General features: G+C 39.8%; 1 protein-coding gene across 1 annotated transcript in view; it reads right to left on the minus strand.

Annotated features, from left to right (window-relative positions):
• GUCY2C (guanylate cyclase 2C) overlaps positions 1–24372 on the minus strand; it is a 64367-nt gene that overhangs the window by 18535 nt on the left and 21460 nt on the right. Inside the window, exons 9-19 of the mRNA XM_036253202.1 lie at positions 22632–22717; positions 22056–22167; positions 15986–16067; positions 12772–12877; positions 11914–11976; positions 11180–11251; positions 10621–10725; positions 5946–6032; positions 4205–4337; positions 1817–1954; positions 955–1043 (exon numbers count right to left, since the gene is read on the minus strand). Of these exons, the coding sequence (XP_036109095.1) occupies positions 955–1043; positions 1817–1954; positions 4205–4337; positions 5946–6032; positions 10621–10725; positions 11180–11251; positions 11914–11976; positions 12772–12877; positions 15986–16067; positions 22056–22167; positions 22632–22717 (1073 nt within the window). The remainder of the gene's footprint in view (positions 1–954; positions 1044–1816; positions 1955–4204; positions 4338–5945; positions 6033–10620; positions 10726–11179; positions 11252–11913; positions 11977–12771; positions 12878–15985; positions 16068–22055; positions 22168–22631; positions 22718–24372) is intronic.

Consider the following 24372-nt stretch of genomic DNA (forward strand, 5'->3'; position numbering starts at 1 on the left):
AATGTTGAAGAAAGGAGAGGAGAGGCAGAAATGGCTTATCCGTCCCCAGCTAGGCTGGCCATAAACGTCACCTGGAAGGGTTCTTATAACTTGAAGGAAAATGTTTTTATCTTTATCCATAAGGAACAAACACGATTTTTTTTTTTAAGACCATAAAAACTTTTAAAACACTTTATTGACTATCTTTGGGAATTATAAAAGCTCAGATAAAATTCTAAAAAATAATTTAGAAGCCTTTGTGAGGGATTATTAACAAACTGAACAAATGCAGGGAGAGAAGCTGCATTTTCTTCACATGAAGAACAGAAGGCGCGTAGCACGCTTCCTGCTGCTTCCAGATGTTGGCAGGCTTATTTGTCAATCACGAGGTAGTATTTATAAGCCTAGTCAGTGTATCACATGGAGCTCTGTTAGCTCCTAGAAATTAAGACTGTGATGGGTGCTTAAGGATCCAGCTCTCTCCTGAGTTGGGGGTGGGCGGGGGGACAGACAAGGGCAGGTGGCAGGCTGATGACGGCTCCCAAAGATATGTCCGTGCCTCAACCCCTGGACCTGAGGATGTGACCTTATTGGGAAAAAGGAACTTTGCAGGTGTGATTCAATTAAGAATCCTGAAATGGGGATGTTATTGTGTATTATCTTGGTGGGCCCAACTGTAGTCACACGCATCCTTAGACAGGAGGGAGAAAGAGGGAAATTAGACAGAAGCGGAGAGGGGAGAAGGACGGGGCTGCCACCAAGTCAGAGACGGAGTGTTTGGGCCACAAGCCAGGGAAAGTCAGCCAGCAGACGCTGCTGGAAGTATCAAGGCAGGGATTCTCCCTTGGAGCCTTTAGAGGAAGCATGATCTTGCTGACAATGTATGTCAGACTTCTGGCCTCCGGCAAATACATTTCTGGTGTTTTAACCCTTAACGGTTGCGGCCATTTGTTCCAGTGGCCCAGAGAAACTCACTTCCAGCTCTTTCTCCTCGGCTGTTTCCAGGAACAGATCTGGGCGGAAGGGCTTCACTCCGTTGTTACTCTCCACACGGAAAATCTTCTCTGATGGGACGAGAACAATTCAAATGACAAGAAAGAATGCAGCATGAAGAAGTCTTCGCAGCAGTCAGATTCTGAACTGGTGCACCGACTCCGCACGGCGCCCCGCGAGGGCGCTGCAGAGCCTCGGCCAGCAGTCAGCAGGTGGGAGCTGACGAGCAGATGGACCACCAGGCAAAGGGGTCTCATACCCACTCATGCCCAGGAGGCTACAAGTTAAGGCTACTGACCCAATACGACTCAACTCGGATACCACTGCCGTCAGTGGGCTTCCTCCAGCCTGCAATCCCGACATCCCTTAGCCTCCTCGCACCCCAGACAGTGAAGAGCTGGCACGAGTAAGTGCTCAGCAAGTGAGGAGTGAACGAATGGAATGAAACGTTGAAACATCCGGGCCCCAAGAGCACATGTGACAAAACCCACAAATCTCAATAGGAACTTAAATGTGTATGTTGTCCCACTCGAGTGATCTAGTTCAGGTGTTAAACAGACACATGACTGGAATCAGAAGGAAGAGGGAAATTGCAGGGATGGTTCTTTAACAGTAATTCTGGCAGCGGTGACACGTGGCAGTGGAATATGGTCTTATGCTCTTCAGGGCACTCTGAGTCATTCATCCGACCCTTCCCAAACCCCTGAGAAACGTGGGGTGCAGACGAGCCACTGCTTTTGCAGCCCAGGGACAGAGATGTGGTCACAGAGCGTGGGGTCTCTGCAGCCTAGACCGCAGGCTGGCCGGCTGCCAGAGCGGGGCAGACAAGGGGCCAGCCTCTTACCATTCTGGTCCCGGCAGCTCTGTGTGTAGAAGGTCTCTCTCCGCAGGATGATCTCCTGCGCGATGATCCCGAAGCTGTACACATCCCCTTTCTGAGAGATGCTGGCTTGGCGGAGGTGCTCGGGGGCGGTCCACAGGTCTGGGCATTCGGCATGGAAATGGCAAAGTTAAGGGGGTGAGCGGCCCATCGTCTCTAACCTGCTTTTGTTCTTGAAGTCACTACACCATGCACCTGAATGTGAGGGGCCTTGAGTTCGTATGTCCCAGACTTTGGGGGAGTTTATGCTAATCATGGTGAAGGGTAGAACACACACTTACCTTTTATGCTGACTATGTAATGCCAGGATTGGTGTGAGGTCACGTGGCAATGTCTTCCCTAACACTGCTAGCACCATAGTCCTGAACACCCTAAGGTCTTCCTAGAGTAGCACCTGGTGTACAGGAAGTGCTCGTGAGGATTTGTGGGATGAATGCACTAGAATGCGAGTGGCTGAGAGGATTTAACAGCTTGTGGGACATAAGGCAGAAACCTAGGAAAGCCTTTGTAAATATTAAATACATTTCTGTATTTTATATTATATAAAAATCTATTTACTAAAAGAATAAAGACAGCACATTCAAACAAGAAGACTATGACTGATGTTTTCCAAATGTGACATCTTGGCTGCCTCCATAGAGATGCTTTGGTTCCCACAGTATTCTTCAAAACATGCTGCAAACAATGGACTCTCCAGTGCCTGATACTCTCCAGTGCTTCCCATCTGGTCCACGTCACACAGGTGAAGTGCTCCTCGCTTCTGAGTTTGGCTCGTACAGCTACTTGGGTTTTGGACCCCTATCACATTACCTACTTTAGTGATAACAGGGCATATAATTGTTCTCCAGCATCCCTTTAAGTTTTCCTAGGATCCCCTAACTCCTTGTGAACTTTTTGAGATTTGCTTCTTTGGCAGTTTCAATGAATAAAATCTATAGAATCGTGTTGCCGGGTATAGTGATAGGCTTATGATAAGGCATATTTTCCTCATGTGATTTTGCATGCAAATGTTCATTGCCTTTTTGAATTTATGTCTTGTGGCTTTGTGTGACTTGTGATTCATGTACAATTGATGCTATTGGGTTGGAGTTGTAGGAAAGGTAGGTACATCTACTTATACTAAAATTCAGGTGACTGACAGCACAGATAGGTTATTGTAACTGAATGATGTTCAGGTGGACAGGATTTGACCTGTAATTCATGTGATTTTCTGTCATGGTGAGTCATCTAATGAAGGAGATTTTTTTCCCACTACATGATGAACCATGGTTGGCACACAGTAGGTCTTCAAACAAGCACTTACTAGGTTGAATCTAAGGTCTAGCATGCTGGATGTGACTGAAGAAATTAGGGACAGACTTGTAATTTTATTCTATTAGGGAAAAACTAAAAAATTGCAGAATATAATTAGATGTGGAATTCACTGTTTGGATCTAGGTGGTATGAGTGCTAGATTTCTGAGTCTATAACCCTGAGTCATCAAAAAGAATGTGTAAATGTTTGTTCGACACAAAAACTCTATACTTTACAAATCATCTCTTTGTGCTACGTTTTTTGGACCCTTATCACAATCTTAAAAGAGATAAGAATACATTTTACTGAGAAGAGGTTTTTCTTATCCTTACCACAGATAAATAAACGATGTTTAGAATTTGGAAATGGGTCTTCTGCTTTGTGCTCTCTTTGCTTGGGCAAATCTCCCTCTCTGAATCTTTATTCTGTCTTTTTTGTTTTTTTTTATCCTCACCCAAGGACATTTTGCCATTTTTTGTTCAAATAGAGTGGGAGGGAGAGACAGAAAGAGAGAGAGAGAGAGAAACATTGACGTGAAAGGGACACATAGAATGGCTGCCACCCACACGACCCAACCAGGGCCGGGGACAAACTGCAACCGAGGCACGCGCCCTTAGCAGGAACCAAACCTGGGTCTCTCTGGACCACAGGCCGATGCTCTAACCGCTGAGCCAAACCAGCCAGGGCTATTCTGTCTTTTATTAAAAAAAAAAAAAAAGCAGGTTAGACTAGATGATTTCTAAGACCTCTTACTACTGCCATCATCTCCATTTTTTCACCCAGTTATGCTTCCACAAGCTAATAAATTCTTCATGATTTCTCACTGATATGAAGGGACACAGATAAAAGAAATCCACAGAGGAGATTCAGTCAACTCAAGAAGCACTTGTTGAAAACTGGCCAGGGTGAAGTGTTGGAGAACCAGCCAGCTGTTGCCTCTTGTGGCTTCAACTATTAACTTTCTGATCTGTCTCTCTGTTTCCTGAGCTCATTATATGGGCTTATGAAAAAAAGAAAAAGATCAGTGGGAAACCAGTTAACATTTCATTCTTTCCAGACCTTTCCTCGGAGGTAGAATGGAATTGCAGCCGAAATCCGTGATCTTCACCACCATCCTGCTATCCACCACACAGTTGGTGGATTTCAGACGGCCGTGCACTTCTGTCTTGTTGGAGTGCAGGTATGACATCCCCTGTAATTTTTCAGATGACAGCAAAGACATAAGACACTGCCTCTGCTTGATTATTTTAAAGAAAGAAATGACCTTTTGAAATTATTTCGGCATTCAGATAGAATCACACTATCAGATTTTAAACTTAGTGCTATTATTTTACTTTAAAAATATTAAGGCCCTAGTATTTGCCTAAGCAGTACATCTAGTTTAAAAATCTATTTAGGTGATACGGTAAAAAGCAATTGTCTTTTTTTTTTCCCTCTTTTTTTGCTCAATCCCCCCACCCCAACATCCCCCCCTCCCTCAGTTGTCTGCCTGTTCTCTATCTATGAGTCTCTCTCTATTTTTGCTTGGTAGTTCAGTTTGTTCATTAGATTCCACATAGGAGTGAAATCATATGGTACTTGTTTTTCTCTGACTGGCTTATTGCACTTAGCATAATGTTCTCCAGGTCCATCCATGCTGTCGCAAAGGGTAAAACGTTCTTCCTTTTTACGGCTGAATAGTATTCTTGTGTAAATGTACCACGGCTGTTTTATCCACTCATCTACAGAGGGACACTTGGGGTGCCTCCAAATTTCGGCTATTGTAAATACTGGCGCAATGAACTGCGGGGCTGGAGGGGGTTGGATGGAGGTGGAAGAGGGTATAAGGGGGATAAATGGTGATGGGAAAAAATGATAAAATAAAATAAAGGGAATTATAAAAAAGGCAATTTTCTAAAGACTGATTAAATAGTTATATAGAATATAAAGCAAAAGGTTGATTCTATTTTTTAAAGTGTTTTCTCTTGCCACTTATTTGGTCTGTGACCTTCAGTATATCTGGTCCTCTGCTACCTCAATTCAATTAAAAATACGCATAATAAGGCCTTGCTAGTCTGAAAGGAGGGGCTGGGCTAGATTAGTTCCTAAAATTGAATGGGTTTCATTCTATTTTGAAAGGGAAAGCCTGTTTTTCGCTGGTGTGCTTCCCTCTGCTGGCCAGAGATGTCATTGCAGACACTGGTTTTCAGCCTGGATCCCAGGAGTGGTATGTAGCAAACAGGGTATCATATAACATTTACAAACTGATTCTGATCCTATGTGGAGGGGAGATTTAAGACTGTACCAAAGAGCTCACTACACTTCTGGGACCGACTTTTCTTCATTCTTGAACGAGGCCCTGGTTACTGATATTCCGTGTCTGGGAATATACTAGTCCAGATTTATTTCTGCCTCATGCAAGATGGTTGCCTGTCTTTAATATTTTCTCTTATGAAGTGAAAGATTGAGTTCTTCTCCCTGAAGCTTTATATGATTTTGATTTTCAGCAAGTCTATGAAAATGTATGCCTCAAACCCAGATTAGAAAGCATATAAGAAGAATAAGAAACAATATATTCAACAATAAAGATAAATTTTAAAAAAAAGAACCAATATATATATATTGAACATTTACTTGTACCAGGCCTATGCGAAGCATATGTATCATTTCCTAAAATATAGCAACCCTATGACCTAAGTACTATTTTTTATTATCAGTTTACAAATGAAGAAATCATTGCACAGAGAAGTTGAGTAGCTTGCTACATCTGTTTTTCTAAATGTAATTTTATAGATGTCTTTTGTGTTTGTAGGTCTCTCACCTTGGCAATGTCATACAGGACAGAGATCTTAAACTCCCAATCCATGAATGTACCATCAGGGTAGGAAATTGTGTCATTTAAAACTTCCTGAACAGGAGAAAAAGGAAAGGAAGATGAGTTATTGCAAGGAGGGATATTGTGGAGAGACTATTACAGGCAAAAAATGATCTTCTAATCATGAGGTCTTGGACTCAGGAATAAATTGGAACTCTGTTGTCCTGGATTTCCTGAACATACATAGGGTAGGGAAAAAAGCAGATTTACAGTTGTGAGTATGAGAAACACAGAGTTTATTCTTGTATTATTATTTATTAACTATTGTATTATTTTCCATACAAACAGCTGTAACCCTACTTTTGCCCCACCCTGTATTTCTTTTCCTTCCTACTTAAAAACACTGGGTGGTCTGGCCAGTGTGGCTCAGTGGTTGAGCTTTGACCCATGCACCAAGAGGTTGCCAGTTCGATTCCCGGTCAGGACACATGCCCAGGTTGTGGGCCCAATCCCCAGTGAGGGGCATGCAGGAGGCGGCCAGTCGATGTTCTCTTCCATCGATGTTTCTCTCCCTCTCTCCCTCTCCCTTCCTCTCTCTCTAAAATCAATAAAAAAATAAATAAAAAATAAAAACACTAGGTGGTTTTCATGACAAGGATGTGAGCCGGAGATACCAGTAGTATCCCAAATCCTGGTTCTTTCACTTGACAGGGGTGAATGAATGAGCAGATGAGCAGACACCTGCCTGGACCGTAGGTGGTGGGCCCAAATCAGGGAATCGGCGGCAGGTCTTGTCTCATCAAAATTACACAAGTGTTTTTTATTTTATTTTTTATTTTTTTATCCTCACCTGAGGACATTTTTGCATTTATCCTCACATAGAGCGGGAGGGAGAAAGGGAAGAAGAGAGAGAGAGAGAGAGACATTGATGCGAGAGAGACATTGACTGGTTGCCACCCGCACAACCCCTACCAGGGCCGGGGACAAACCACAACCAAGGCACCTGCCCTTAACGGAACCGAACCTAGGACTCTCTGGTCCGCGGGCCGATGCTCTAACCGCTGAGCCAAACCGGCCAGGGCACACAAGTGTTTTTTAAACAAGCATTTACACGAGTGCTGTTAGGAAATTCATTCACTAGGCTTATGTTTTTACTTACATGATCAATTGCATCCTTTGGCTTTATAGTTCTAAGTTTTTTGGGTTTTTTTTCTAAAGTTTACTGAGTCCTCTGTCAATAAGACAGAGTTCTTAGATTTTGTGTGAATTGTATGAACTAGAATTTTGAACTCACTACCTAAACAAGATGATGGTTTTGAGCTAATAACAATTCTTCATATTAAAATTCTAATAACCTAACAATAGTTCCTTGTTTTGGGAAAAAGTGCAATTTGACCTTTAGTTTTAACTCAGGCACTGTACCAGTAATTTCCAGCAAAGGGTCCACAGTCATAATTCATTTCAGATAAGGCTGGCTGGGCTGGAGGTACCAGATCAAGTTAAGGGAGGGGAATTATGAACAGACAGACTCTAAAGTAATTCTTTCCCTTAGCACCTGACATATTCTATATTTTGTTTATGTTTATCTCTTCAGCTCATGAACATGTAAACTTTGTAATAATTTTTGTTCACTGCAACATCTCGGTCAGTGTCTGGCTTAGAATAAATATTTGTTTAATAAATACTTGTTGCATGAATGAATCAACTGTTCCTAAACAAGATTAGCCAAGGTTATTACATATTTCTAAGATAGGAAGCCGACTGTCTTTACCCCATCTAGGGAGAAACTTTCTTATTTGTTTCCTCACAAAAAAGTAGGTTCTGATGGGATTTGCCATGGTTGGAGCCTAAAGGGATGACCCAGGGAGGGGACTGCCATTTGCCTGTGCAGAGTCTTAGCTTTGAGGTTCATGGTAGGAAGGAGTGGTTTCCTGGAGAAACTTCCTTTGTCTGAGCCCAGGGTGAGTGAGCATGTCAGCAGGGGGCCCAGGACCACTCATACAACTGAAGTTTCCCACCTGAGAGTAGAGAGCAAAAAAAACAAAAACAAGAACAAAAAACTAAGGGTATGATATCTAAATGTTCACTGGGCATTTTAGGGAATAAAAGACTGTGAAACCCTTGACCAGGATTTGTTAACTGGTATTCTAAAATATTTGTAAAAATAAATAAATAAATAAATAAGTGCATAATAAAAATAAAAAAACAAAAACTGAAACTATCTACTGAAAAATGTTTTTCTAATAGAGCAAAAAGTTTTTTTCTTTAATGTAAAATAAAAGACGACATTGGAAAACTACTAAATATGTGTGTGTGTGTGTGTGTGCATGTGTGTGTGTATTAATAAGTGATATTGTATTTAATTAAATTAGCAGGGTTTTTTTCCTTAAAAAAATACATTAAATGAATTGGAGTATGGTATAGCCCTCATATTATCATTATCATTAGGAATGTTTTATTTAAATGATAAAATTTTAATTTAAATGATCATTTTCAGCATCAGTTAAAATGATCATATGGTCCTACTCCAGTGACGTTTTTTCTATGACCTTTTGATATGATGCATTAGAGTAATATTTTGTCCATTCATTGAATTAACCACATCTGATTGTACTATGCTCCTTATATACAACTGGCTTAGAATTCCTAGTTTTCTATTTATAATTTTTTCATCAATATTCCTAAATATAGTTAGTCTTTAATCATATTTTATTATCAACTATATGCTAGCTTTGCTGAATGTTAAATGAATTTAGATGTTCATGTTTTTGCTTAACTTTAGAACAGTATTTATGTAGACACAGAATTATTTATTGAAGTTTAGGATTAAGCCAAAGCTGCTCTTCTTTGTAATGGAAATTACAACTTTTTCTATTGTTATTGGCCTACTTAAGTTTTTACTTTTTGAGTCAACTTTTCATGATAATATTGCTTCTAAAATATATATATATTTTATAATTTAATAGTCTTGAAGTAGTCTTTCACAATTGAAAGCATCTTTTTAATAGCTTTATTTTTTTATTTCCACTTATGCTTATTTTTATGTTTGTTTTGAGTTTTAATTAGAAGTATGAGAGGCTTATATGTTTTATAACTTTAAAAAAGTAAACAACTCATAAGTATACTTTATTATTATTCTTTTTAATCCTACCCTGAGGATATTTTTCTATTTATCTTCAGACAGAGGGGGAGACACAGAGAGGGAGAGACAGGGAGAGAGAAACATTGATGTGAGAGGGCCACATCAACTGGTTGTCTCCCACACAACCCCAACCAGGGCTGGGACGAACCACAACCGCGGTACGAGCCCTTGGTCAGAATCGAACCCGGGACTCTTTGGTCCACAGGCCAATGTTCTAACCACTGAGCAAAACCAGCCAAGGCTAATAAGTGCACTTTAAAATTCTACCTATTTGATAATGATTGAATTTTGAAAGTTTCTTTTCCTTAGGCCATAGTTATTCTTCTAAATTTTGTATTGAATACTTAGATTATTTTATTTTTATAAAAAAGAGAGGGTAGCATTTAGGGCTATGATTCTTTTTTTTTTCTTTGAGGATAGATTTGAGTTTATACCATACAATTTGAAAATGACTATTCTTGTTTTTTTTTGTTTTTTTTTTTTGATGGAAGCTTATTAAAAAATTAAAAGTTTCTAAGGGGCTAGTTTAAATTTTAAAAATTATTTTTAAATATTATTGAATTATGAATATTTGGACCTCTTGGAAGCTGCTGCTGCCCCCAATCTTAGGATTCTGGCTTTGTTATGGGGGAGAATACTGAGGTTATGAAGAGATACTGAGTCTGAAAATAGTCCAAAGGCACATCTTGGTTTGCTTGAGGTCAGTTGCAATTTATGTCTGCTATTCCAACAATTGTGATAGCACCCCCTTTACTCTCAAAGTATCCTGATAAATTATGCAGTCACCAACCCAAAGGTATTTAAAAGGCTGAAAGCCCTCAAAACAAATGCCCAGAAACTGCTCAAGGTGAGGTTCAAATATTTCAATGACCCTCATTCCTTCCTTCTCCTCTGCTTTTCCCATTTAGTCCTGTTTCTGCTTCACACATGGTTTTGTTTCTTGTAAATGACTGTTTCTTGTATAGGCTTGCCCTTCTGAACTATTTAATGATTTGATATCCTACTTGATGCTTGGTTCTTTCCCAAGAACTTGACTTAGTTGTCTTACCTTCTCATTCTGCTTTGAACTTGCTCAGTCAGAGTACCTGACCCCACCTGGCGACACCGGGGCCAGCCTCAAACCCTCACAAGGGAAAGGATGGGAGGAATTTATACAGTGGTAGAACCAGGATTTAGGAGCAAGTTTCCTAACGCTTATTTGGTGCTATCATAATGACCATCAATTTTTCTTTGAATACATATCAGGTAGCTGTGCAAGTAAAGTAAAAATGAATTTAGAAGCAATTGATCACTTATCCACATCTGTTCTCTGTTTTCTCAAGTCTACACTCCTGAATACTTATTTTCACTTTTTTGGTAAAGATATAATAAGACTGATTGACAAAATCTGAGCGATCTAGTTTGGTAACACATGGACACACCAACTTTTCCGGATACCTTTCTGATACTATTCCACTGGGTGGACATCTAAAACTTCTAGATTTTTTTTTTCTATATGGTTGACCAATTAGGAAATTGGAAATGATCACTGTTCCTTACCCGGAGGGATCCTCTCTCGCAGTATTCAATCACCCCAAAGATCATGGTATCAAGCTTCACTGTTCCGTAGAATTTGGTTAGGTTGTAATAGTCGATCTGAAGCAACTAAGATAACATGTTAATTTACAAAGCAAGTCAGCCAGAAAGGAGTACCAGAGAAAAAATTAATATGCTAATAAAACATGGGATTTAGATCTTTGGAAAGGAGATTTGGAATGTCAGTACGCTTCTTATTACACATTGCAAAATGCATCTTATTAAACAGTCTTTCGTCAGCAAGCGGACTTGAATACAAACCTTTGACTACTCTTAACAAATATCAGGACCATTTAGTAGACATGCTAGTAGATTTCCAACACATTTTATACCATCAAACATCACTCTTCAACATCTGTTGGTAGAATTTTCAACAGGAAGAAGGATAGCCACCTATTTCTTGACCTGAGGGCTTCTGTGTCAGCTTCCCCAGTAATGCCTTGTTCCGCCAGGGACCTCAGTGCTTAGGGAAAATGCAGTGAAGCTATTTCTCACTCAAGGGTTTCAAGCAAGGGACACATACCTTGTTCAATTCTATCTTCTGCTTCTCAGTGAAATTGCCATCATTGTGCTTGAGATCCTTTAGAATCACTCTCTGCAAACACCAGTTGAATTAAGAACATAATGTTGTAGCGTGACTATTTCTGTGCATATTACCATATTTTGTTTGTGTGTCTACCTTCCCACTCTGTAAGCTCTTGAGAGCAGCAGCATTATTTTGTTGATGTTTGTGTCCCTGGTGCCTAGTACCTCGGATAATGAGAGGCTCAGGTTTGAATGTTTCTTTAAGAATGACTAGATGTGCCCTGGCCGGTTTGGCTCAGTGGTTGGAGCGTTGGCCTGCGGACCAGAGAGTCCTGGGTTCAGTTCCCACTAAGGGCATGCAAAAAAAAAAAAGAATGACTAGATGAGAAGGAAAGAAGAAAGAAACCCCATGTGAAATTGTCATATGCCTGTGGAATGAGCCGAAACAATACCAGGATTGCCTGGACTGCTCTGAATTGCTTTCATTTTTCCTCTTGCTTCCTACACTCCAGCTGCCTTAACAATTCTGTGTTCTTTAATTTTCCAGGATTGTGAGTTTGTTACCCTTGAAACAAAGCCCTGCCCGTCTCTGTGAAAGGGCCCAAGAGCAGCCCCTGGGCGCAGCCGGGCACCCACCCGGCCTTTGCCCTCCCAGCATCAGACGTGAGGCAGTGATGAGTCAGAAGGCCCAGGACCCTGAGGGTTCAGAGAAGCAGGGGAGACTACAGTCACCTTTTTGTCGTATTTGCACTGTCGTAGTCTCTGAATTGTATCTCGTCTCTTGTCATCATCGATCTGGCACAAGAAAAGGCGAATTATTCCAGAAGCTGACACCCGACTTGTGTTTCTCACAACTTGCCTTTCCTCCCCAACAATACCTTCTTTCCCGGTGTCTACCACTCTCCCGATTAACTCCCTTCCCCATGGAGTCCCACCGTCCCTCCCTTCCTGTGGTCTACTTCAGCCAGGGCTGCTCTGGCTTCCATCTCTCCCTGCCCCTCCGATTGGGAGGCAGCTGCAGACAGCTGCAGACAGCTGCCTCAGGGGAACATGTTGTGCACTAGAGTTGCAAACCGCACTCTCTAACTCCAGGCCGAAGTAGCAGTGCAAGTGAGGACACTGGGCAAGGAATCTGAGGGGAGCAGCCCCATCAGCTCCGGGGTGCTGGATCATCTGAATTGTCAGAAGAAGCTGGTAATACGAATTCTTCTAGGCCATTCCAAGACTTTTACATTTGGCAATTAATTTTAAAAGATCACACACACACACACACACACACACACACACACACCCTTACAGGCCAGACAAGCCCTTGGTCTACCCGACTTCTCAAGGCAGAAGAAAGGTTGAGAACTATTGCATCTTTCAATTTGACTCTCCTAAAAACCTGTGATCTATCATAATACTGGTTAAAACTTACCACCTAGGGACGTAGGGACGTTTCAAGCTGTGAGTGAAATAACACCTAAGTCTTGGGTTCTGAAACAATCCCTGCTTGGCACATTTCCTACCATGCTACCAATCTTGTCAATCACCTGGCAAGCTGCCCCAGCTCCAGACAGAATTCTTCAGAAGGGAAGGTGCGCTTACCTTCAGGCTAACATGGTTGGTCTCATTGGTCTCCAGAGGAAAGATGTTTTCAGGAGGAATGTGGGCCCATTTTTTCTGACGAAGTTCATATCCTTTTTTATATTGTCTGTAAAAGGAATAGAACCAGTCAATAGGTTTTTTATTAGTATTCATGCTGAACATTGGGAGAAATTAAAAACCCTGATATTCTCAGGCAGATATGGATGAGAGGGGCTAGCCCAATTCTAACTCTGTGTTCTCCAATCTGGAGAGTGCTGGCCATTAGTGAACTTGTAAGAATTTCTGATGGCCTTTTATATTCTTTTTTTTCCCTTTTTGTTTCACTTTCTCGGGTCCTCCACGAATACAGTCCTTCACTATAATAAAGAATCTGAACCGATGGCATGAAAATAGTAAGGGGGAAAAACAGGAGAGAAAAATTTAAAACTGATAACCTTGAATGGCAAAAACATTAATTTTTAAAGCAACAGAGACTATATCAGATTCCTAAATGAGCCGGTGTCTCTCATACATCTGTGCCTTTGAAAACGTGTACAAAGAAAATACAAAAGCACAGAGAATTTGTACCAACATGCATCCCAACATTCAGCACGTCAAAGTTTCATAATTGTTTTCCCGGATAATATGGATAAAATAGAATTCTCAGGTTGTAGGCGATGTTCATTTTCATGTTTACAGATATTGCCAAAAATCTTCCCAAAGTAACCTCCCATTGTGGGAGTTCCTGTTTCCTCCATGTTCTTAACAGCATTTGGTATTGGTAAGCCTTTTTTGGACCATTATAATGTGTGTAAAATGGTGTTTAATTATTGCTTTGTACTTTCTTTTCTTTTCTTTCTTTTTTTTTTTTTTTATCCTCACCCGAGGACATTTTTCGATATTTTGTTCAGATAGAGTGAGAGGGAGAGAGAGAGAGAGAAACATCGACGTGAAAGCGACACATCGAGTGGTTGCCACCTACACGACCTAACCAGGGCCAGGGACAAACTGCAACCAAGGTACGTGCCCTTAGCGGGAACCGAACCCGGGTCTCTCCGGACCGCAGTCCGATGCTCTAACCGCTGAGCCAAACCGGCCAGGGCTGTACTTTATTTTCTGTATCATTGAAGAGATGATCTTTTCAAATATTTTCTAGCTATTTTATAGATTATGTAGAATTACAGAATTATATAGAATTGTCCATTCATAATTTTGCCTGTTTTTTCCCATTGAACTTCTGTGAGTTCCTTCTATAGTTTGCATAACAAATCCATCATCTTGTTACGTGTTGCAAATACCTTCTAGTTTGTTCATTCTAATGTTGTCGTGTAGAACTGATTTTATGTCTATGGTTATATGTTTTTCTTTTATGACTTTTCTTTGTTTTTTTTGTTTTTTTTACTTTTCTTTTTTATCTTGACTGAGAAATACTTTCCTAATCTGAGATCATAAAGTCATTTTCCATTCATTTATTCTACATTTTAAAGTTTGATTTTCACATTTACATCCTTATCTATTTAAAACTCCATATGGAATTGACTTAATCTTTGTGTATGATTTCAGAGAGTATTTTATTTTTTCATATTAAAAGCCTACTGCCCAACATCATTTCCCAAATGACTTGTAATGTCCCCTCTAAAGTATTCCAAATGCTCATGCTTGCTTGTGTCTGATTCCAGAATCCACATTCTTCTCCATTGACCTATTTGTATGTCCATGAGTTTGCCTTTGCTTTGGTCATTTAACAAACTCTTACTCACCTACTCAAGGTCATTCATGACGTCTTTCTTAATGTCCCTTAAGCAGAAATAATTATTCTCTCCCATGCTTCCATCTAACTCTGAGTAACCCTTTATTAAATACATATAAACTAGCACATTATTGACCAATAATTATGACCCTAAGTAGGAAGGTCTGCAAGGCTTCCAGGCTTTCATCTGTGTACCCCGAGAAACTCTGGGGACCCTTCAGAGCCAACAGTCATTCACATTGAATTAGGGAGTGCTATAAATTGCTTGCTGCTTTTCTCGTATAGGTTGTTGTCATGGACAATTACAGGAGTGACATCCGTCTTCCAGATTTCCTCACGGACACACTATTGCTCTGACTATTAGGAAGCCCTGCCTCTGCCTCCCACGCTCAGAGAAAATGGAAAGTGCCCATTTCCTCCTGTCACCGTCTCTTACCTGTGATTCACCCCTATCTGAAGCTGATACCCAATTTGGATTTGGTTTTTAGGTCATATCTGTGACCCTACTATCACCTGGCATTATTCTCTCCAAATTTTGGTTTCTGCTCACCCTCAAACAAATGGCCACCACACACTGTAGATCATGTCCTGTATTTTTAAGCAATACGGAATTACAGGACTCTTCAGACCGAAGGGAATGATCTACGTCCACTGACATGAAACAGGCTGGACTCTCATTATGAGAAAGTATAGTGCCACAGACCAAAACGTGATATAGAGAGAAAACTATTGTCTGGTTTGGCTAGGAAACGGGAGTGATCCTGATAATATAATAGGATAGAGAGTTCTGTGTGTCTAACATACACAGATTAGGATGTCGTGTAATATTCATTCATCAATTTATATATTCAACAAATACTTCTGAGTATACACTATGTCTCTGGCACTGAGTTAGGCACTTTGTATGTCCAAGTCAAATAGAACAATCATGGAACTGCTGGCCAGGGGTGTGACTCCAGACTAGCCACGTGGCCTTCTGGGCCTCTCTTACCCCATGCAGGCAGAGCGCTTGGAATAGATGATTTCTAAACCTTCGTCCAGCCTGAACATTATGCAATATAGAGACTTTGAAATTTCCCACACTGTACCAATAAAGCAGCAAAGGTAATTATTTCCACTTATCAAATACCTATTATATGGTAGTCACTACCCATACTTTATTTCAACCCCTTAAACAGTTCAGATGATGACCCTGAAGCTAAGTAACACGCATAAGTTGCTAAGTAATATGCTTAAGACCACACGATCGGTAAGTCACAGAACATGGACTTTAGTTCGGGTGTCTTACCCCAAAGCTCTAATATATCTGCCTGGTAATATTCTGCCTTTGATATCATCTTTGATGCAGAATGTCTTTATGATCTTGCATCTGTCTAAAGGCCTCTTTGTGAACATACATTATCAGCAACAGACATTAGACCTCTCCTTCTCTTGGCCCCTCCCTCTCGGAATGAGGAGCACAGGAGCAGAGGGGGTGGTGGGTACCTCAGCACCACGAGAGCAATCAACAGCAGCAGGACCACAGTTCCGGCAAGAGTGAAGATTGCAATCATCAGGATGTGAGGCCCTGTCACAGAAAAGACAGTGAAAAATGCATTAGTAAGGATCGTTGAAAAGAGAATAAAAGCATTTCAAAGATTCTAGTTGCATAATGTAATTTGGGGAAAGTGAAAAGTCTTTTTAAAAATGTTGTCCTTTATTCATCTCTTTCCTGCTAATATAGGTCCTGTGTCCTCGGTCTCTGAAGAAAACTGCCTGGAATGTGCAGGGGAAGTGGTTTGATGTCAGCTGTCCTTATCATCTATACATAGTTTCTTTCTTATAGGAATCGCCAAATGTTGTAAGACACAAAGTAGCTTCCAGCACACAAATAAATTAGGTGCTGGAACTCTACCTGGTGTTCTTGAAACCAATATACCTACAGAGGATTCAAAGAGGGAGACAGAGACATGTGTTTTTATTTTTATTTTTTATCCTCACCCGAGGATATTCCTCCACTTTTGTTCAGGAAGTGTGGGAGGGAGAGAGAGACAGAGAAACATCAACGCGAAAGGGACACATCGAATAGTTGCCTACTGCACGACCCCACCCAGGGCTGGGGATGAATTGCAACCGAAGTACATGTCCTTGACCAGAATCGAACTCATGACTCATCAGTTTGGGGGCTGACACATTAATCGCTGAGCCAAACCCCCAGGGCGAGACATGTATTTTATCCTCACCCAAGGACATTTTTTTTTTTTTTTTTTTTGCATTTATCTTTAGATAGAGCGGGGGGGCAGAGAGGGGGGAGAAGCATCGATGTGAGAGATACGTGCTCTGAGTGGGAACTGAACCCAGGACTCTCTGCTCCACGGGCCGATGCTCTAACCACTGAACCAAACTGGCCAGGACATGAGACATGTATTTTAAAACACAGAAAACAAATCAGAAGAAAAGTAAGTCAGTGTTGGAATATTAGATTACAGTGTTGCCTGCTGGTCCTATCTAAGCTCTACTAGGTCACTGTGGGAAGTCAGTGAAGAATGTAAGTGACTTTGTTGATTAGAATACTAGTACATGGGTGGAGTGGTATAGATGGGGTAATGTGAGAGACTCACAGCAGAGTAAGTGGAACCCAGGACAATGTGGATCAAACCCAAAGAAACATTAAAGCAGAATCTGAGTATGTTGAGGAATAAGCTAGATTGAGAAGAAAGCAAAGTAGGGACACTATCTTCATCTTACCAGATTGGGAAGCAAGAAGTTTGCTACATAGTTGACAAGAGAACACTAGAAGCTCATGCATATTAATTAAAATTACAAAAAGTACCCAATGTATATATTGACAAAAAATTTCAGCTAAGGGGAAATTCTTTTAAAAAAGATTTTGTATTGATTTTTAGAGAGAGAAGAAATGGGGGGGGGGGGGAAACATCCATGTGGAAGTGGAACATCAGTTGGCTGCCTCCTGCACACCCCTTCCCCCAATGGGGATTGAGCCTGCAGCCAAGGCATGAGCCCTGGCCAGGAATTGAAACAGCAATCTTTCGATGGACGGTTTTTCTTCTACCTCTTTCTCATCTCCCAAATTCTCCTGTATTTTTCTTTAATTTGTCAGGGCTGATAATATTTATTTGGTAACCATAATGAATCCCTCTGTCATTTACCTACAAGTTGATATTTTATAAGTTGAAAACATTTTCACGATTGTTATTATTATTTATATGAAACTCAATAGCATGCCATGATATCTTGTCTTTCTATATAGCGCCAGTGTCTCAACTTTGTGCCACACATACCAACTGATTTAGAACAGCCAGAGCTAAGGGGAAAGTTCTAACAGTAAAATGTGAACTCTGGATTTTTATTCTCATCAGGGAAGAAATAAATTAACAGGTTGGAGTTGAAATTGAATTGTGGGCACATCTAACTTTGGTGAATTCTGTTTATTACTATAATCACCATTTCCATCACCATCACCACCACCACCACCATTTTTACAACCATCATTCTCACACCCTAGCCAGAAAACAAAAGTGAGTATTGAATGTACACCTGAAACTAATATAATATTGCATGTCAACTGTAATTGGAAAATAAAAAAATATTTAAAAAAATACCATTGTACACTATTACAGATTAAGATTTGGTTATTCTAAAGTAAATTCCCATGCTTGTGTTTATTTTTAAAAATGAGTATGAGAAATGCAATTTCAACAGGGCAGGTGCTTCTACTCATCAGTCTATTATAATGTAAAATTACACATCCCCCTGGAGCACGAGTTGGAAGGCATATCTGCTGGGTCCTCAACCCATCTCACTTCCTATCTGCTTCTCACTGTGAACATCTCATTGCTTGAAATATAACTATAATATTTAAATATACTCAATATGAATTAAACCAGTATTTTAAATTTTATTTAAAAATTGTTTGACAACTGGCAAAATGAAATATAGTCTTACTTCAATTTTTCAATTACAGTTGACATAAAATATTATATTAGTTTCAAGTGTACAACATAGTGATTAGACATTTATATAACTTATGAAATGATCACCCAGGTAAATCTGGTACCCATCTGATATCACACATAGTTATTACAATATTATTGTCTATATTCCCTATGCTGTACTTTACATCCCCATGACTATTTTTATAATTAGCAATTTATAATTTTTAATTCAACATACTTTTTAGTTTTGCTTGTTAGGTAAGTCACAGGATCGCATTAGCTCAAAGATTTATCTGCTGCTGCCTTCTGGTGGCTGTTAAGGTTATCACATTTTATTTAACTGGATCACAATGAATGTAGATTGAGTTTATAACCCCAAAGTCAAATGACATGCTATTTGGAAAGAACCTTGGGATTTGTTAAATCTTGTGCTTTAACAGAGGAAGGTATTCATACTTAGAGAAGTAAACTGACTTAAATTAACACTCTATAGATTATGCTGACTAGAAGCTTATTTATAGTTACCTCTTTCCTCTCTTCCTCCCTCCCTCTCTCCTTCTTTCCTCCCTCCTTCCCTTCCTCCCTCCCTCCCTTCCTCCCTCCCTCCCTCCCTCCCTCCCTCCCTCCCTCCCTCGCACCTCCCTCCTTCCTTCCTTCCTTCCTTCCTTCCTTCCTTCCTTCCTTCCTTCCTTCCTTCCAAAGGCATTGTGTTGGAGTAAGGATATATGAATAAAGAACGGACAATACACATATAGTATAAAAAGATGTGTAAACCATTAACTGTGATATAAGTATTATGCTAGAAGTCCTGTAGGATAAGGGCAAGATCCATACCCTCCTGAAATGCTAATAAAAAGCTTACAGAAGGTGAAAGTCAAGTTAAATATTAAGGCTGAGTGGTTGTTTTCCAGTCGTATTGGACAGTGATAACTTTTGGTCGGAGGGCAAAGCATCAATAAGGGCATGACATTGTAAGACCCTTTCTTTAAGGAAGTAGGAAGAAGTTGAGAGAGTGGAGATGGGATTTCATGTAAAATGAAAAATAAGGCTGGAGATGTAGGAAGATCATAGATATTTTGGGCAATAATAAGTCATTTATTCTTCTCTAGGTAATTGAAGTGTTAGCAACAGTGCAATAATATAACTGGGTTCATGCTGTCGTTCTGGTGGTGGTGTTGGTGGGCTGGCAGGTGGGCAGCACGGAAGCAGGAAGTCTGTGGATGTTATTATAACGCAGGAGGCTGATGAAGGCCTGAGGAGAACAGAAACCTAGTCTGTTTCCAGTGCTGCGTCCCAGGTGCTTAGAACGTTGCCTGGCACTAAGTGAATCTTCCTTGAATGAATGAAAAGACAGTGATGTTGTAATCTCCAGAAGAAACGTTGTTAGTTAGTTGGCAGAAACCAGGCATGAGTATCTTATTTGCATACTATTTGGAAGATTAAGTTACTTAATTTGTAAAGTTTAAAACTAAATATGGTGGCCCTGGCCAGTGTGGCTCAGTTGGTTGGAGCATCATCCCATGCACTGAGAGGTCTTGGGTTCGATTCCTGGTCAGGATTTGGTCCCTGTTTGATGTTTCTCTCGCACATTCATGCTTTTCTCTCCCTTCCTCTGTCTAAAATCAATAAACATATCCTTAGGTAAGGATTAAAATAAATAAATAAATAAAACTAAATGTAGTAACAGTTAAGTAATGAAAAGCTCTGGGTAACTGAGTTTTCTGGTTAGCTGAGGATGAAGTGAAGTGGCCCAGGATGACGCAATGCCCCTGTTCTCCAGAATATAAATAGTTAATGTGATCTCCTTTAGGTAAATGAGAGCTCTCTTAAAAATTACTTTTTGAGAAGTTCAGCATTTCTTTAAAAAGCACAGACCTTCTATTCAATAACCTAAATATCTAAAACCTCTTAAAGGAGTATATTAAAAATCCGAACCTAACATTGTTACTGAGAGCTATAATTAAGGAGAAAGAAACAATTTTATCTTCGAAAGTTACAAAAGGAAGATGTAGAAAGTTGCAACAGCCTGCGAGAAGAGGGATATAGCTAAGAAGACACGTTTGGTTTAAAACCTAGAAAGCTTGATGATGGTTCTAAAGATTAAACAAACACACAAACACAAACCAACCAACCATGAAAAAACAAACCTTGTTAAAGAAATCAACTTTAAAAATCAGTAACAATAAATCTGAAGTCAGCTCAGGATTACCTATTGTTTAGAATAATGGGGTCCCCACATCCCACCTTCCTCTTTGCTTTAGTCAACTGCTCATGCTTATTGGATAAAACTACATGGATCATTTTTAACTAAATTTGACTCAGAGCTCAAGAGGACTAGAAACATAGTTACTATAGCTTTAACACAAGCAAACTCATGAAACCAGAACTGTTCTCTTTAAGTCAGATCAACTTTTCAGAGTTCCTGGTAGTTGAATAAGACTGGGATAAAAATATTTGTAGTTTAAAAAATGGTAAATTAATAAAGTCATTATGGAAAATTGAGAAAAATATATAAAACCAAGACAAATTTTGTAGGATTCTATTATTCAGAGGTTAACATTTTAGCATGCTTTTTTTTTTTTACACTCTTATTTCTATACATTGTTGTACAAAGTTAGAATCTCATTAACTAAAAAGCTATATTTTCCTATTACTTTATATCATACGTTGTCCCATGTCATTTAAAATTATTTGTAACTTGGGGTGGTGAATGTACAATATAGTGTACAGATGATGTGTAGTAGAACTGTGCATCTGAAACCTGTATAACCAGTGTCACCCTAATAAATTTTAAAAATCCTTTGTAAATAATTATTTTTAATTGTTTACATGATGCTCCATTTATGATTATATCATAATTTTGCTGCTCATTTTATTAATGATATTTCCACTTTTCTTCTTCTTTTGCATCTTTCGGCATAAATATTTGTCCAAATGTAAACTTTTGTTTTCCTAAAAATTGATTAGTAACATGGAATTACTACTCCTTGTGATAAGCCTTGGCCAACTCCATCAAGGACAGACTGTCCTGAGACCTCATTGCCCAGGATGTACCTGGCTGGCCCTGTGCAGAGATGGCCAGTGTCATACAGCTGCACTGACACTTGCATTGGGGAAGGCTTGGCCACGTTAGGGCTTTCCATACATGATAAGACCTCATCTTAAGTAGGTGCATAACCATCATTATAACCCAAGTACATGTCCTGTGAGGGGACGGGGGACACTGGAGGCCATGCTCAGCCTGAGGACATCAAGCATTCCTTGCTGAAACATGTATGCTTTGAGTTTACTGCAGTAAAATATAAAAGGAGTAAGAATGTGTTTCATTTTTCCTGTGGTCAAACCTAGTTTTCTACAAGGTGATTTATGTCAAAAGGTGGGTAAACACACATTAAAGACAGGTATGCCAAGTTAGAAAAGAAATATTTTCAGTGCTTGATCAGAACTATAATATCATTCATTGTGCAGAAAAGTAAACTCCACATTTATAAACCTGGCAAATATGATTGAGACAACAAACAAAACAAAAAACATAGGCCCATTGCATAAACCATAGACCTTACTTTTCTTATCAGAAAGAAACAATTTTAAGAAAAGAAAATGCACTGAGGCTATCGTACCTTGGCCTAGAGTGTCGTTAGGAAGTTGGTGATTCTTCCAGATGAATGCGGGGCTGTTTTGCAACTCACCAGTGCTATTTCTGTGGGTGTCGTAGGTCATAAGTAAACTGTACTGTGTCAGGACATGAAAAAGAAGAAGGATGAACAGAAAAAGAGATTTCAGAACAACCCATGATGAAATTGACCGTCCTGTCTAATGACGTTTGAATTTCATAGTAACAGTTCTCAGTGAAACAAGATGTTAACTAGCCAAAGGGTAGCTTATTGAGATTCATTTCTTGCTTCACAGCACAAATGTCACCCTCTCATTGGTATCCTATGAACACTCTGGTCTTTGTATCAAGTATTCTGGGCGGTGTGTTTTTATGTAGTAAATAGAATAGATAAAATGTTTCGTGGGTAAAATGCTCAAGGAATGCTGCCCCAAGTGTAGCGTAATTGTGAATCTGACATAGACTAACTTCCAGGAGTTATGTTTACATACTTCCCTAATTCCTTCACTAGTACTCCCCTCCCACATTATCCCTCCTCAGCCAATCACTTCGACCCATGTTCTTGATAAGAAGTCAGACATACTTTGTTGGTCTCCACAGAGGTATACAGAAACACCAGAGTCTCGTCGATATCCCCATAGATGTCCAAAGTCACATTACCCTTATACCCTGGAGCAAAATAAGAAAGTGTTAGAGGCATTTGCTAACATACTGATCAAAAGACCAGTTAGATCCCGACAGAGAGTATAATAGGTTTAAATTGCTCTATTTTACTGAAAAATTATTGATCTAAATGATCCAGTCCGAGGGCATCTGGATTGGTTCTTGGCCCTGAGATCTCTGAAGAATATTTTTTATGAGAGATGTTATTTAGTTAGAAGGAAAAATCTTTTTCCTTGCTTTTAGGGTGGCACTAACTGTAATAGATTCCTCCTGATTATTAGTGAGACGTTTTTGTTAAGAATATTTACTGACCTAGTATCACAGTGTGTAGGTCACTGCACAATCTAACTTAGATTGTAAGATCAAAATCTCTTCACTATCACTTACTGGTTGAAGACACTGAGAAAATTAATTTCTCTGTGTCTTGGTTTCTCATCTATGAAATAATAATAGTACAACAAATTTATGAAATGGCTGTTTAGGTTAAAATATGATCAAATATCAGCAATTTCATATGGTTTAACATGGTAACTGTTTATTTTGCATCTATTATACTAGGCTCTATGGTAAGTGGTTTATATGCATTTATCATTTTATTCTTCCTAAAATACCATGATAGAGAAACTGTTATCTCCATTTTATTGATGAGAAATCTGAGGTTAGAGATTTCTCCAGGTTATAAAGCTAGTAGGTGGCTAATTTAGAACATAAATGTCTCCTGGTTCTAAGCCTGTGTTAATGGCAATTAAGATGTTTGACCAAGATCACAGATATGATAAAATTAATTAAGAATGCACAGAAGCCCTGGCTGGAGTGGCTCAGTTGGTTGGGTGTCGTCCCATTCACCAAAGGGTCGCAGTTTGATTCTCAGGTTGCAGGTTTGATGCCTGGTTGGGGTGTGTGTGGGAGGCAACCAATTGAGGTTTCTCTCTCTCCCTCCCCCTTCTTCTCTCTCTAAAATCAATAAAAACTTTTTTTTTTTTTTTTTTTTAAAGAGTGCACATGGGAGGATTCTAAGAATATGGTAAAGTAGGAAGCGCCAGAAATCTATCTCCCTCACCTAGACAACAATTGCAACGGCAGACTCTGTCTGGTGTAACTATTCTGGAACTCTGAAGCCTATCAAAGGCTTGTGACTTCCTGGGGGAAGGCTTAGATGGTAAAGTGTGATTAATTTTCATCCATTTCAGCTTTTAGTACAGCAGCAGCTACTCATTCCCCCACCCCTCAGTCCTGTGGCAGACAGCTGTGCATGTGTTCCTGGAGCAGTTCACACACAGTTTGCAGGAGCTAGGATGAGCAAAAAAGAAAGACCTGTCATCCAAGTAAAGGGGATCTGTGCTCTCATTGCTGATTGTTGTTTATGATCACAGAGGTGCAGGCAAAGAGGTGGCAGCCATTGTTGCTGCAACTCCCCCCATGGTGGCAAATCCCATCCCTCTGCTAATGTGACTTTCAGGGGGTATAAAGGGTTGGTGCCCCTTCTACCTTTTTGTTTTTCTCTTTTTTCCCTTTGAGAGACAGCATTGATGAGGAGGACATTCAAGCAACTGCACTGGTCATACCTAGGAGAAGCCACAAGCTCAGAAAAGAACTAAAAAGGGCTTAAGTTTACTCCTCAGCATAGAGACAGCCTCCAACAATAACAACCAAAGCAAAAG

This window comes from Molossus molossus, unplaced genomic scaffold, assembly GCF_014108415.1.
Source record: "Molossus molossus isolate mMolMol1 unplaced genomic scaffold, mMolMol1.p scaffold_m16_p_10, whole genome shotgun sequence".
Taxonomy (NCBI): Eukaryota; Metazoa; Chordata; class Mammalia; order Chiroptera; family Molossidae; genus Molossus; species Molossus molossus.